The 15559-nt window shown below is 38.2% G+C and overlaps 1 protein-coding gene across 4 annotated transcripts in view; it reads left to right on the forward strand.

The window, feature by feature from the left end:
- Positions 1-15559, forward strand: part of LOC140736905 (ERI1 exoribonuclease 3-like) — a 301362-nt gene that overhangs the window by 84054 nt on the left and 201749 nt on the right. For all 4 annotated transcript variants that reach the window (XM_073062921.1, XM_073062922.1, XM_073062924.1 and 1 more), the window contains exon 6: positions 14503-14575. In XM_073062921.1, coding sequence (XP_072919022.1) covers positions 14503-14575 — 73 coding nt within the window. The remainder of the gene's footprint in view (positions 1-14502; positions 14576-15559) is intronic.

A 15559-nucleotide genomic window follows, 5' to 3' on the forward strand; every position in this document is an offset into this window, starting at 1 on the left:
TACAGTTTTTGCTGGATGATCATGGAACAGATTTTGATTGAAAATTAGATGATCTTTCCTTACTGGTAAAAAGACAGCATTACTTGAAGGTTCCTTCTGGGAGAAATGGTCCAGAAGTTATAAAACTCAGTTCAATAAATCAAACATTTTACTTAAATCTGCAGCATTGTCGTGTTGTCCTATCATTATGATTAAGTTTCAGTTATAAAGTAGTTACGTCAGTAGTTTATGACTGTAATTTTAGAGAAACACCTTGCGTGCGTGTGTTCTGTCAAGGCAAAGCTTTAGAAGCTCAAAGCCTAGTAAATTATCAAGCATGAAAACAGAACTATTTATTCACATGTATATACAGTGGATTCTGGTTTATTGGGCCTTTGGTTAATTAGGACAGCCACTTAATTGGAACAACTCTTAAAGACAAATTGAGAAAATAGCAAGGATACCCTTCATTTATTTGGGACATTATGCTGTTTAATTAGAACAGGAGACTCATTCAAAAGAACACGGCAGCGTACATTGAATTAATTCCTCCGTCAATTACTATTAGGAGTCAATATACAATTTTATAGTATTGTAGTAGTTTTGGTAGTGTTCTACTTTGTCTGTATTTCAATTAAATACGTAACTTGTTACTCAGTTAAACTGTAGTTAACTGGGCCAAAATGTACTGATCCTGATGTGTCCCAGTTAACTGGAATACACTGTATTTTATATGCTTTTATACACACACAATTAGCAATTTGATATAAACATTATTCTTTGACATTAAATTACATATGTAGGGAAGCAATAACTGTGGCCTTGATAGGGGTTTTTGCATTTTCATTAGTCACAGAAGACTGGAGGATAACTAAAGTTGTTCCTGTATTTAGGAAGGGTAGAAGTAATAAGCAATTTAGCAAGAAATTGGTGTGTCTCCTCTCAGTGGAGAAAATTCTGGTGGTTAGGACTTGTGTATATTTGGAAAGGCAGAGGCTAATTAGAGATAATCATGGCTCAATGTAGGGGAAATCCCGCCTCACTAAATTGGTGAAGTTTTGTTTTGAGGAGATTGATGAAGGTAGGGCAGGGGATGCTTAAGTAGAGTTTAGTGAGGCATTTGACAAGGTCCGTGTATTGTGAACTCATCCAGAAGGATGGAAGGTGAGATGGTTGATTAGATCATTAGATCTCTACCTCCTCCAACAAAATAAGGGTGTTTTCCTCACTGGAAGTCTGTGACTATTAGTGTACTGCAGATATTGGTGCTAGGGCCCTTGTTGTTCATGATGTATGTTAACAACATGGGCATGAACGTAGGATGTGTGGTTAGTAAGTTTGCAGATGATACAGAAACTGGGGACATTGTGTACAGCACGGAAGATGATCTAAAACTAGGGAAGGAATATAGAAAAGTGGAGTAGAGCATTGGCAATGGAATTTACTTCTTACAAATGTAAGGTAATGCATTTTGGGAAGTTAGATGGGTAGAGTTTAGACAGTAAATGGTGGAGAATGTTGATGAACAGGGAGACTTTGGGATTCATAGTTCCTTGGAAGGGTAGGTAGGTTGGTGAATAGAGTATAAAAGTTGGAATGTTATGTTGTATATTAACAAAACACAGATTAGACCACACTTGGAGTATTGTGTGAATTTCTGGTTGCTACACCATAGGAAGGATGTGATTGTGTTGTAAAGAATCAGAGGATCAGGATGTTGTGAGAATTGCAGGACTTCATTTATGGGGAAAGATTAGATAGGTTGGTCTTGTTTTGCCTGGAGTAATGGAGGCAATGGAGGCTTGGCTTCCTCACCAGAAGACCACAGTCTATGCGGATCGGAAATAACATCTCAACCTCACTGACAATCAACATTGGTGCACCTCAGGGATGTGACCTTAGCCCATTGCTCTACTCTTCCTATACCCATGACTGTATGGCTAAGCACAGCTCAAACGCCATTTATAAATTTGCTGACAACACAATTATTGTTGGCAGAATTTCAGATGGTGATGAGAGGGCATACAGGAGTGAGACATATCAGCTAGTTGAGTGGTGCTGCAGCAACATCCTTGCACTCAACGTTAGTAAGACCAAAGAACTGATGATGAACTTCAAAAAGGATAAGACGAGGGAACTCACACCAGTCCTAATACAGGGATCGAAAGTTGAAAGAGTGAGCAATTCCAAGTTCCTGGGTGTCAGTATCTCTGAGGATCAAAATAAATGACAGAGTTGTAAACTTCGCTTCATCATAGGCACTAGCCTCTCTAGAGTCTAGAACATCTTCAAGGAGTGATACCTCAAAAAGGAAGCATCTATCATTAAGGATTCCTATCACCCAGGACATATTCTGCTTTCAGTTCTACTATCAGCGAGAAGGTACAGGAGGCTGAAGGCACGCACTCAACGATTCAGGGACAGCTTCTTCCCGTCTGCCATCTGAGTTTTGAATGGACATTGAACCCCTGAACACTGCCTCACTGCTTTTTAATTTTTTTAAAATTTTTTCATTAGTTATTTAATTTAATTGTTTAATATATATACTTACTGTAATTCATGTTTTTTTCTCTATTACTATGTATTTCATTGTAGTGCTGCCACTAAGACAACAAATTTCATGACATATGTTGGTGATATTAAACCTGATTCCGATTTTGTGAGGTGACGTGATAGAGCTATATAACATTACAAAAAAAACGGTCTGATTAGATAGTCTGAATTTTTCCTCATTGTAGCATATCTAAAACAAGAGGACTAAGAAGGAGATTTTTAAAAGAGATTTGAGGGGATAGTTTTTTTTTGTACAAAGAATTGTTGATCTCTGGATTTCACTGCCAGAGGAGATGATGGAATTTTATCCAAACCAGTAGGTTTAACAAGTATTTCAACAGGCACTTGAATAGGCAATGCTCAGATAGATATTGACTTGTGGACAAGTGAGATTAGTGTATGTGGGCAAAAAAGTTGGCATAGACATTGGCCTGATTTTTGTGTTGTGGAATTAAATGTTGATGCAGCGGCAGAATGCAATACAAAGTGGGTTTGTGACTGACATTCACTGACAATTAGATCTAATCTTTATTGACTTGGAAAGCTGGTCATTATGGCTGCTTCATGCAACTTGTTAGCTAAGGGACCTGTCCCTAATTGCAATTGGTGGAGCCTGAGTCAATAGAGATTTGCTAGGTTTAAATATGGGCCATTCCTTTTCTGACTTCATGTTGACTTTTCACGTGTACTGTATTTTTGAAGCTTCTTTTGTTCATAGTGAGTTAAGTGGCAAAAGCTCAAATCCATTTATCCAATTCAACTCAAGGCTGTAAAACAGTAGCGTAGTGGTTAGCACAGCTGTCTACAGTACAGGTGACCCAGGTTCAATTCCCGCTGCTGCCTGTAAGGAGTTTGTACGTTCTCCCCATAACTGTGTGGGTTTCCTCTGGATGCTCTGGGTCCTCCCACAGCCCAACAACCTACTAGTTAGTAGGTTAATTGGTCATTTTAAGTTGTCCAGTGATTAGAAAAGGATTAAATTGGGGGAATGCTGGGCAGCGTGGCATGAAGGGCTGGAGGGGCCTACTCTGCACTGTATGACAATAAGCAATAAAAACCCAGGCTATTCAGGAGCTGAACATAAATTTAAAATGGTTGAAGTTCTTAGCAGATCAGTTTGCCTAGCATTTTCTGCTTTTGTTTTAGAGTTCCAGCATCTGCAGTTAGGAAGCTGGATATCTGTTTCAAGTTGATGCTCTGACTAGTTGGCCAGTTGCCAAATCAATAACTCGCCCACTTTTAGAAGCATCTGTCCGAACTCCACCTCACCCTTTCTCCTCATCTTATCTGGTGACTTGAATGTGCTCAGTAATTATATTGAACTATTCTTTGGCTAACTAATTTGCACCAATTAACTAGAATGTTTGAGATTTTTTGCAACCTCGTGGAATAGGTTAGTAGATAGCCTCCTGGTTATAAGGCAACTCGGTGAGCAAGTGGCTATATGAGGTGACATCCATGTCCTGCACTCTTGTAGCCACAATTGCAGTCAATCACTGTTCTGGTCTGCCTAATCTTGTGGGCTGAAGGGGAGGTGGGTAGGGAGTGCTGAATGAAGTTGAAGGAGATAAGAACAGCGGTGCTGATTGCAAGCTGAGACAGCGAGTGATTGAGGGGAAATGTAAGTGGAGAGGCAACTAAAAGAGGGAGGTGATTAGGATTGCAATTGGTTTATTATTGTCACATGCACCAACGTATAGTGGAAAGGTTGTCTTGCACACCAATTTCAGGAAAAATGTCAGGAACGAAAGCAACCCTTGTATTCGGCTTTCATAAATTTGACAAAAGGATTTGATACAGTAGACAACCCAGCTCTCTGGTCAAGGCATGAATATCCTGACAAGCGTGTATGGGTACTGAGGCTACTGCATGATGGCATGTCAGCCACAGTATTCAGCAATAGTGGCGCAGAATCGGAATCCTTCTCTGTGAAGACAGGAGTCACAAAGAGTTGCATCATTGCACCCACCTATTTTCCATCTTTATTGCTGTCATCCTTCACCCCATTGGCCAAGACCTGCATACAGGGAATCCCAGCATGTATAGAATGGACAGCAGGCCTTTCAACCTCAACTGGTTCAAGGCCAAGAAGCACCACTATCATAGAGCTTCAGTATGCAGATGACAATGCCATTGCAGCACACTCAGAAGAAGACATCCAATGTATTCTGAATGCCTTTGTCAAGGCATATAGAGCCCTGGGTCTTGTTCTGAATATAAAAAAAAGATACATGTCTTATATCAGCCACTGCCCAACCAGCCACTTATTCAGCCTTCCGTAAAAATTGACGATATCGCCCTTGAACATGTAGACCACTTTCCCTACCTTGGCAGAATTCTCTCCTAAAAAGCCAACATCAACTTAGAGATCAACCATCGCCTGAATAGTGTTAGTGGAGCCTATGCAAGATTAAGGAAAAGAGTCTTTGAAGACTGTGACCTTCAGGTGTAAACAAAACTTTTGGTCTATAGAACAGTTGTCCTTCCTATTATTACTCCATAGAGCTGAATCATGGACCACCTATGGCAGGCAGCAGAAATCCCTGGAACAATACCGCTAAAGGTCTGTATGAAAGATTTTGAGGATCAGCTGGAAGGACAGACACACTAACATCAGCATACTGGAGGAGGCCAACGTGAACAGTATTTTCACCATGATAAAGCAACACCAACTCTAATGGATAGGTCATGTCATCAGGATGCCTAACTTATGTCTGCACAAACAAATCCTTTACTCCCAGTTGAAGGAAGGTCAGTGAGCTCCTGGTGGGCAAAGGAAATGTTTCAAGGATAACATCCAAATCAGCCTGAAGAAATTCAACACTACATTTAAGAACTGAGAATACATTTTACTGAATATATCAGCCACCACCCAACCATCCATTTATTCAGCCCTCCATAAAAGTTGATGATATCGACCTTGAAAATGGGCATACTAAACCATTTGCACCAAATGGGTTGGAAATTTGTCCAAGAGCGAGTTGCGCTATATGAGAGCAATCTCCCTTGTGCCGTAGAGAATAAGCAGCAGCTGCAAAAGGAGAGAATGAGCAACCAAAAGACCCAATCACTGACCACAGCCAACACTTACTGCGACCGAATATGTGGATCCCAAATTGGCCTCTACAGCACCCTGAGGATCCACTAGTAGACAACCTCTTAGGAGAACATCACACTTGACTTGAGTAATTGCACTACTCCTATATACAGATCAATTCATTGCACAGTGCATTGAGGTATACAAGGTAAAAAAGTAACAGAATGCAAAATAAAGTGCAGTAGTTACAGAGAAACTGCAGTGCAGGTAGACCGTAAGGTGAAAGATCATAATGCAATAGATTGTGAGGACAAGAGTCCATCTTATTGTACTGGGGAACCATTCAATACTCTTATAACAATGGGGTGAAAACTATCCATGAGCTTGGTGGTACGTGCTTTTAGGCTTTTGTATCTTCTGCTTGAAGGGAGAGAGGAGAGGGGAGAATGTTTGGGGTGGGTGGGGCCTTTGATTATGCTAGCTACTTTACTGAGGCATCAAGAAGTAATGACAGGATTCGTGGAAAGCAGGCTTTCCGTGACGTTCTGAGTTATATCCACAATGGCGTACCGGGAATGAAGACCTGCGCTAATCAATTGGCTAAGTGTTTATGGACATCTTTGATCTCTCGCTTTGGAAATCTAAGGTACCTACCTACTTCAAGCAGGCTTCAGTCATACTGATGTCCAAGTAGAACATGGTAACCTGCATCAATGATTATCATCCAATAGCACGTATATCCACTATGATTAAGTGCTTCAAGAGGTTGGTCATGAAGCATATCAACTTCTGTCTGTGGAGTGACCTGCATCCATTCCAGTCTGCCTACCATCATAACAGGTCAACAGCTGCTGCTATTTCATTGGCTCTTCACTCTGTTCTGGAACAGCTGGGCAATGAAGATGCATATGTCAGGATGCTCTTCATTGACTACAGATCAGCATTCAACACTTCCATCCCCTGAAAACTCATTAATCAGCTTCAGGACCTGGGCCTCGATACCTCCTGTGCAACTGGATCCTCAATTTCCTCATTGGCAGATCCCAGTTAGTGTTTATTGGCAACAATATCTCCTTCACACTCACTGTCAGTACAGGTGCATCACAAAGGTGTGTGCTTAGCCTCCTGCTTCACTCACTTTATACCTATGTTTGTCAAGTCAAGTCAAGTTTGTTGTCCTTTAACTATATACATGTATACCGTCAAACTAGACAATGTTTCTCTGGACCAGGATGTAAAGCACAGTACTACACATTTAACACAAAATAACTTAAGAAAGTAAAAATAAAATCTACAAATTAATTACACATGAAGTGCATAAATTAAATATCACGTGGTTTAATGCAGATCCAATGCCATATTTAAGTTAGCTGACAACATCACTGTTGGCCATTGCAAAGGTAGTGAATTAGCGTATTGGAAGGAGATTGAAAATCTGGTTGCATCCCACAGCATCTTCACTCAATGCCAGCTAAATGAAAGAGCTGATTATCAACTACAGAAGGAAGAAGCCAGAGGTACGTGAGCCAGTCCTCCTTAGGGGACCAGAGGAATCAGTAGCTTTATGTCAGAGGAGTACACACAATGTGGTGGAGGAGCTCAGCAAGGTCAGGCAGCATCTGAAGATGGGTATAAACAGTCGACATTTCAGCCCGAGACCCTTTATCAGAGAATCTGTCCTGGGACCGTTGCATAAGTGTCATCACAAAGAAAGCACGGCGGTGCCTCTACTTTCTTAGAAGTTTGCATAAATTCAGGATGTCACAAAAAGACTTTGACAGCCTTCTATGCTGCACAGTGGAGAGTATCGTATCTGGCTGCATCACAGCCTGGTATGAAAACACCAAAGCCCAGAAACGGAAAGGACTACAGAAATTAGAAGATACAGCCTAATCCATTACAGACAAAGCCTTCCCCACTATTGAATACATTTGTATGGATGCTGCCACAAGAAAGCAGCATCCATCATGAAATGTCCCCACATAGGATCTGCTCTCTTCTTGTTACTACCATTGATCAGGAGGCCTTAGGTCGTGCACCACCAGGTTCAGGAACAGCTGTTACCCTGCAACCAACAGGTTCCTGAACCGGCGTGGGTAACTTCATTCACGTTCTCACTACTTTTTCGTTGACTTTAAAACTTTGAAACGTTTGTTAACATTGTTCCTCCACCATGAGGGAAAACAAACATCTCTTCTCATTAACCAAACTAAAAATTGTAAATGCAATCATCTAGCTTGTCAGTGAACCAATAAATATTATGTTTAAGACAATATGTAATTTATATTTTATATTCAATGTAACTTCAGAGTTTGCACTGGAGGTCCATTGGACATTCTGCAGTAACCATAAGTGATGTTTCTGCTGCTTATCTTGTAAAGTTACTGCGACACAACAACAGAAAATTGAAAATGGGTGATTCAGGAATTCTTTCTTAAAGGAGTTAGAAACGCAAATTATTTGAACGGGCAGTTTTAATGTTTAAAATCATGGAATATATAGTATTTGGTTATATATCCAGATACATGACAATGAAGAGGAACTTTGAAGAGCACTGTATATGGATTGAACAGAAGATTAGATATAGCTGAGGACAAAAACACTTTTGCAAAATCAAAGGATATATTGGCCATGTTATGTGATGTTAATGACAATGAATTTAAAAGATTGTACTTACCAGAAGGAAGTGAGTGTATCTCTAAAATTTAGGAACATGCTGGAGATACTAATGCATTTTCAGCAATGAATGGGTCAAGGAGTTATAATGAGTATTAATTACCGTATACAAAGTAAATTTATATTAGAATATACTGTATGTTTGGTACTATAACAAAAGATCACTAGAGTTTTAATAAAGACAGAAGGCTAACAGATGTTTGTATCAGATAAAGAATAATTCAGAATAATTACCAGATTGTGTCCAAGCAATTTTTTTCAACATACAAATTCAGGTTACTTTTTACAATGTGCTGTACAGTATGTAATTCTGGGGTAGTTGGATGGTACTGGAAGGATGCTCTTGTGATTCATGTATTGTGATTATACTGGACAATTAACAATGTTGAAATAATTGTTGTAAGCTTATTCTGTCATAATTGCCTGTTAATGTCTGAGGAATTACATTAACATACAGTGATGAGCAGAGGAAATTACAGAGTGTTTTGACAGCACTGCGCAGCACTGAAAGAGACCAATCGGCCCATTGTTCTTGTGCCAGTGAAAGAATTAATTATCTTTTACCTTGTCCAGTTGCTATGTATATATTTCCTTTTATTGTATTCAATGTCAGTTTCATTTTTAGGTAGTGCACTCCATGTTAAAATTCCTTCATATTTCTTTCTTCATAACTGTTGGCTGTAGTGTTAATTAACTTTAATCAGTAGTGACCAATTTTGTCCTTTTTTATTCTGTCAAATGTCTGCATGATTTTAAGCACCACTATAAAATCTGCCTTCCATCATTTCTATCTCAAACCCAAAAAACAACCCTAGTAAGGTCAGCTCTGGCTTCTTTTGTCTCTGTAAGTAACTGAGTTCTTTCATTCCTTGTGATATTGTAATAAATCCCATCAACAGTCTCTCCATGGCTTTGACATTCTTATAAATGTGACCTGCCTAGAACTGACCATGGTATTCTGGCTTTGTCATAATATTCTAGATTAAATACTGTGTCAAGGCCCATCTGTTCTTTTGGTAGATACAAAACAAAATCCCATTGGTCAATTTCGAGAAGAGCACTGTTCTGTTTAACTTAATCTCTCAGCTACTTTGACTGAAATAAGTGATCTGATCACTATTGCTTTGCTGTTTGTGGAATCTTACTGTAAAAATAGATTACTAGATTTTCTGAATCAGACTAATTGCTGTTGCAATTAGTGATATTGCGTTGTGACATTCTTTGGGATATTCTGGAGTAAAATGGACTGTATAAATATCCTGCAACTTCAAAGATTCACATTAGATCAAATAATTTCACCAATTTCCTCTGCCAGTTATCAGTTTGCTTTGTTCTTTTGTTCATGTTTTCTTGATGTCTGCCTCTCTTCAGAAGTAATCATGTTTCTGAGTTTAATACCACACTTTGTGGTATATATAGTAGTGTAGCTTAGGTCATCCAGTGAGGGGCACTAAAGTAAGCCTCTTCTGTTTAGTAGATAGCTCATCCTTGCCGCTTTTTGTCCTGTCGCAATTGATGTAACCATAATTACTTTTATTTTAATTCTGGGCATTTAGATTATGTTAACAGACCTCACTAGGGTCTTACTTTGTCAAGCACTTTTTGAATATACAGGTACACACCATCAACCTCTTTCCTTTCGCAAACTGTCTTTCATTTACTTTTAGCAGGGTACGGGGTTTTATTTATTAATTAGCACTTGGAAATAGATGTATTAATGTTGTGCTTATTAAAATGGATGGCATATATTGTTGGAGGAGAGATGGAGGAGATATGTTGGAGGATAAATGATCAGGAACAGAGAACATGAGAAATCTTTTACTCAAGGGGGTTATGAGGCAATGGAATCTACTACAGTAGTCGGTCAGTGAACTGGAGATGATTTCAGTGATAGGTTACATATGTGGTTAATATAAAATAGGATAAAGTAGAGTACATGGGATTATGGCTACTATTTGCATCCCTGGTGAATATTAATCACAGAATAATCTTGTCTCAGTATTGTAATATCTGAATGTTGGGTGTTTGGATAAATTGGATTTCAATATCTCATTCTTGGAGCTAGGGAAGGTGGGTGGGATAGTGGGGGGGGGGGGAGTTGAAGTGACAGTGGTACTTGAATTTTCCCAGTTAAAATTGAATTAATATAATGCCTTTCAAGGCATCAACATACTCCAAGTATTTGTTTTGTTACATATGTGATATAACAAATGAGCCTGCTTTTTTTTCTAACAACAAATCTCACAAAAAGAAATGCATTAATAACTGAATAACCTTAATGGGTGTAAAATAAAAAACTACAGACACTGGAAATTTTAAGTAAACTTGAAGTGTGACAGAATCCCAAAAGGTATTCAAAAGAGGATAGTGATGGAGCAGTATTACTGTTGTGGAGCAATGCCACAGTAAGTAGATCGTTCACCATTATGTTGTTGTTGTTGTTTGCTGGATAAATATTAGCCAGGATGCCAAGGAAGAACTCCGAGTTACTTTTCAAATGGTGCCTTAGAACCTTTACTATCAGCATGAAAGGTCCCTATTTGGGTGACAATTTTGACAGTGCCGAACCCCCTCTATTATCCAGGAGTTTCAGTCAACTCCTGAGAATGCCATAAGTGCTCCTCTTCTTCACTTGGTTGTTAAAAATGGCACTGGGCTCCCAGTCAATAGGCTTGAGGTAGAAAAAGCGCAGTGTACCATTTCTCTGTGTCTTTCCATCTCTCTCTTATCTCCCATGAGTTCTTGCTACTTTCAGAGCAGGTGGGTGGCTTTCATGCTTACATTGAATTTCTTCCCTTATCGTCCCTTAGCTCCCTCTCTTTCCTTTATCTCTGTCCTGTCCCTTGTTCCTTGCTCCTTCTACAATTCCTTTCCACTATCCTCCTCTTTCCCCTCATCATCATCCCTGGTATTCTTCTTGCCCCTTCGATCATAGGAAAGCAACTTACAGAAATGATGTAATGTGACAAATTGTTTGTCGTTGGAGGGGAGGTAGCTTTTGTCCCTTTGCCTCTAAGTTAACCCAGGCTATCAAAACGACATGAGTTGAGCAAGGCAAACCAAAAGGTAAGGTGTTCAAAGGACATGGTAAGGTAGCACACAGAAAGCGGCCGTTTTTTTTGCGGTCTTGTCACTCAACACTACAATCAAATTAAATGGCATTTAGGAAGCCCTGAAATTGATTTTTATGGCACAGTAGGAATCATTGTGACATTATGCTGAAGCTTTATTTTGAACATCCGATTCTTTGATATTTACTCTCAGTATTTTGTATTAGTAAAATTACATGCTATAGGACTTTTTGCACCACAGCAGCTTTGCTCGTATTTTACATGGTTTTCTATGACCTCAGTCGGTATGGTGCTCATGAAGCAGTGGGACGATGGGTAAATAGCCCCGCTGCCTCAGGGGAGACGAAGGCTATGGGAGTAAACCCAGACAGAGAATCTGGAGTGGAGCCCCTAAGGTGGCTGGATGTCATTGACATCATTCTGACAACGCCTGCAACCAAGCTGGTATTAAATGTATAGCTTCGCTTTCCTTTGAACTACACTGGTGAGACCGAGAGGTGGATCTTGATGACTAGGCATCCTGGGATATCTCTACCTTCCGCCCAGGCTTCTGCCCTGGAGAGTTCACTCCAGCACCACTATCCATTGTCCTTCAAGACAGGCAGATGCCATCGTTATTGTCAGTTTGCAAGAAGTCCATAATGCAGTTCTTTACCTGTGGGAAACTTCATGGTCAACACCTCAAGGGCTGCTAATGAGTCCGTGTGTCATTTTCTCTGATGTGCCGTCCCTTGAGTACAGTATCTTATGTAAACACTTCAGGAAAGAAAGCCACATTGACTCTGTCCCATCATGCTTTCATTGGTTCATTTTGTTTGTAGTTTTGGAGGTGACACTCATCTTCAAACTTTGCAAAAATTGTACTATTCCAAACAAATTAGATTAGTTTAGCTTTATTTGTCAAGTGCATTGAAAGAATGAAATGTGTCTTTTGTGTTGATGATGTGCTGGGAGCAGTCCACAAGCATGCCATGCTTTTCAGTGCGAACATAGCATGCCTACAACTGTGCATCTTTGGAATGTGGGAGATAACTGGTGCACCTGGAGGAAACACACACAGTCATGGGGAGAATGTACATACTCCTACAGACAATGGCAGGAATTGAACCCTGATCTTACTGTAAAGCTTCATGCTGACCATGACGCCACTGTGCAGCCATCTAATTAACTGTGCAAGTTTCAGTCCGTTTTTTTTTTGGAGGGAAACACAGTGTATTACACTTTGCATATTTACATGCATGGTGTCCATCTGCAGCATTAGCACAGGATAACACAGTGAGAAATACCAATCGTTTTCAATACAAAAAAATGTATAAAGTGGTTAGTCACCTTTGTTTGCCAAATTTAAATCAACTTTATAATTCATCCATTTTATGATTGGTTAAATCTTGCCTCTAGTCTGTTTTTAAAAAAAATGCAGCATTGCTGATGGAAATTTATGTTTTTTTAAAAAATATGTACAAGTTTATTTGATCAGCAATTAGTAAGCAGTCTTCTTTACAGCTTTGGATGTTATCAGTTGCTTTGCACAGAGCAATTTTGTGCATGTAACCGAGATAGAACATAGAACATAGAGACTGGGGAAAAAATATCTTTTCCTCTAAATGAATTCGCTATTCATAGCTCACTTTCAAGATAAATCCATACCTAATCCAAGCATAGAATTGAAATGGGCCAGATCACTTCCCGTTCAGCACATTATCTAGACAATATTTGGATGTCCAAGCATAAAATACTAGCCAATTATTCATGTTTTTCATTTCTCAGCACACTGAATTTTGTCAGTCATCTTTGGTTCAGTTTCAGCTTCTTGTAAAACATCGTATTTCATATAATGAAGTGTTTTAATTTAGATTCAGTTGCAGCATGAATAACCAAATGAGGTGAGGTACTACAAGTATTACAGATTGATCACATTTAATAAATGGTCTGTAGAAATCTGGATCTAAATATATTTTTATTGGCAAATCTTAAAAGTAAGGAGACACCGAGCTAATAGCTTTCATTGTAGAAGAAATTGTTTCATTTTAATGTTCTCTAAGAACTTTAACAATGGGGGAATTTGTTCCATATATATATATAAAATATATGTTGGCTGCTTGTGTGTTCCGACAATCTTGTCTTTCAAACCAAATAATCTAGACATGCCGTGTGTTTAAAATACCTTTGGTTCTACATCACTTGGTAACATAAATACTGCACTGATGCAGTTAGAAAAACAACTCAAAAATGCATTTGCTATCATATATTTATCATAGCAAAACAGTATTTAAGATGGTTATTTGATATCTGGGTTTACGCAGTGAATATGAGTTGGTTCTGCATTTTAGAACATTTGAACTCCTTATTTGATGACTACCTTGAACTTCTCTAAGAAATATTGATTTCCTTGATGTAGTACAGGGAAAGTTCAATTGCTGAATACACGGATATTACTGATTCAGAATTCAATTGCTGGTATACTGTCTAACAACAGCAGCAAGTTTATAATCTAAATTTACTTCAACTTTTACCAAACAGAATGAAATTCAAATTTGTTGAGTTTCATAGTAAAATTATATTTATTGCACATTTTATAAAACCCTGTAACAAATTAAAAAAAAAATATATATGTATATATATCTATTTTAAATTTATATCAACATGTTTTGGGTTGCTCCAGATTTCCAACAACTGCAATCTTTCTTGCATCTCTGTTTTAAACATGTTATATTTAAAGTTCTAAAAATTACTTCCATTGTTCTATGTTTTAATGATTTTTAATACGTCATTGTTGAGCTGAAGGCTACAAAACTTTACGAAATGCTAAATTTTAAGGTTTGTTTTACTCATTGTGTAAGAGTCCCATAACTAGGTCTAAATAGTTGTAAAAATAGTTACATACAGTACATAGGAATTTTTGAGGAGGTCTGCCTGTGAAGATATATGATAACATAAACATTCAATGTTGTTGAAGGACTTGGTGTTTAAGTCCTCAACATAGTTTATTGCAGAGAAGTGTGAGGTTTATTTCTGTTAAAATTATAAATCAAGAAGCAGTATTACCAATTTCCCATTCAGTGGATCTTTAGCTGTTTGGATAGTGGCTTGGTTTAAACTTATCTCCATAATCTAACCACTGTCATAAGAGCTTAATAAAAAGGCCTGTACTGTAATAGAATCAAACTCTTTCCTTTTTTCTCTTAGGCTGCCAGGACAATGCCAGTACTTGGGTCTGCCAGTCCCTGATTACTTCAAGAAGTGGATTAATCTCAAAAAGGTACTTTGAGTAGCAGACATCGTTTTCAAGGATGAGGTTTTAGAGATGCTTAATAGCCAATCCTATTTACATTGAAATGAGGAGCTGATGGCTCTAAGCCCGGCTTTATTCTGATATTGGGATCTTCTTTTTGTGTCACAGCTAAATAGGATATTATGTACAATCTGAACTCCGAAGTTTCTCTCATAGCTGTCTTGTAAGCATGTGTTGCCTTTGGGGTAATCAGGAAAAAATATTATGTCCTTACAATCACAGGGTTTAGGAATATTAAAATGTCTTGGTGCATATGCAGTGTTATTTTGATTGGTATTTTAACCTTTGACTAGCCTATAAAGAAATTCTCTCTTCAAGCCAATATTACATCGCTGAAATTTAATTCAGAAATCATACCAGATAATAGGAAGACAGATAATGTATGCATGAAGGATATTATATTTGGTCTAAATGCAGAGAGGCCAGGACTTTGTACTTGAATAATAGCCCAGAGTGACTTATAATCTGCTGGCGAGAAATACCTTACTGTCAGTGTAGAAAGGAGAACTCTTAAATCAGGGAGGAATATAAAAAAAATCTTGAAAGTAAGAGGACAAAGGCATGGGTCTTTCATTAACCCTTAAATTATCTACTTTTCCACTTTATTTTGGTAAGTTTTCCTCCAGAACTTGAATACTTTCTTTTTCTCCATCTATCATTTTATCCCCAATTTTCGGTTTTGTTTCTAAGGACATGAAAAGACTGCAGTGCTATAATACAATATCAACCATTTGACCTTTTACTTGACTGTGCTGCTTTTGCTTATAATGTACAACATTTTCATTTTACATATTTAAAAAGGGAAGCAGTGGGGTCTTATCAAAATAATAAATTAGTAGTTCTTACATACAATGATCAATATTATAATCTGATATGAGTTATTTGCTTTTTTAAGTAATTCCTTCAGACTTCATTATAAAGGTTTATTAAGTTATTATCGATGTATAGACT

This window comes from Hemitrygon akajei, chromosome 12 (genome assembly GCF_048418815.1).
Source record: "Hemitrygon akajei chromosome 12, sHemAka1.3, whole genome shotgun sequence".
NCBI classification, from domain to species: Eukaryota; Metazoa; Chordata; class Chondrichthyes; order Myliobatiformes; family Dasyatidae; genus Hemitrygon; species Hemitrygon akajei.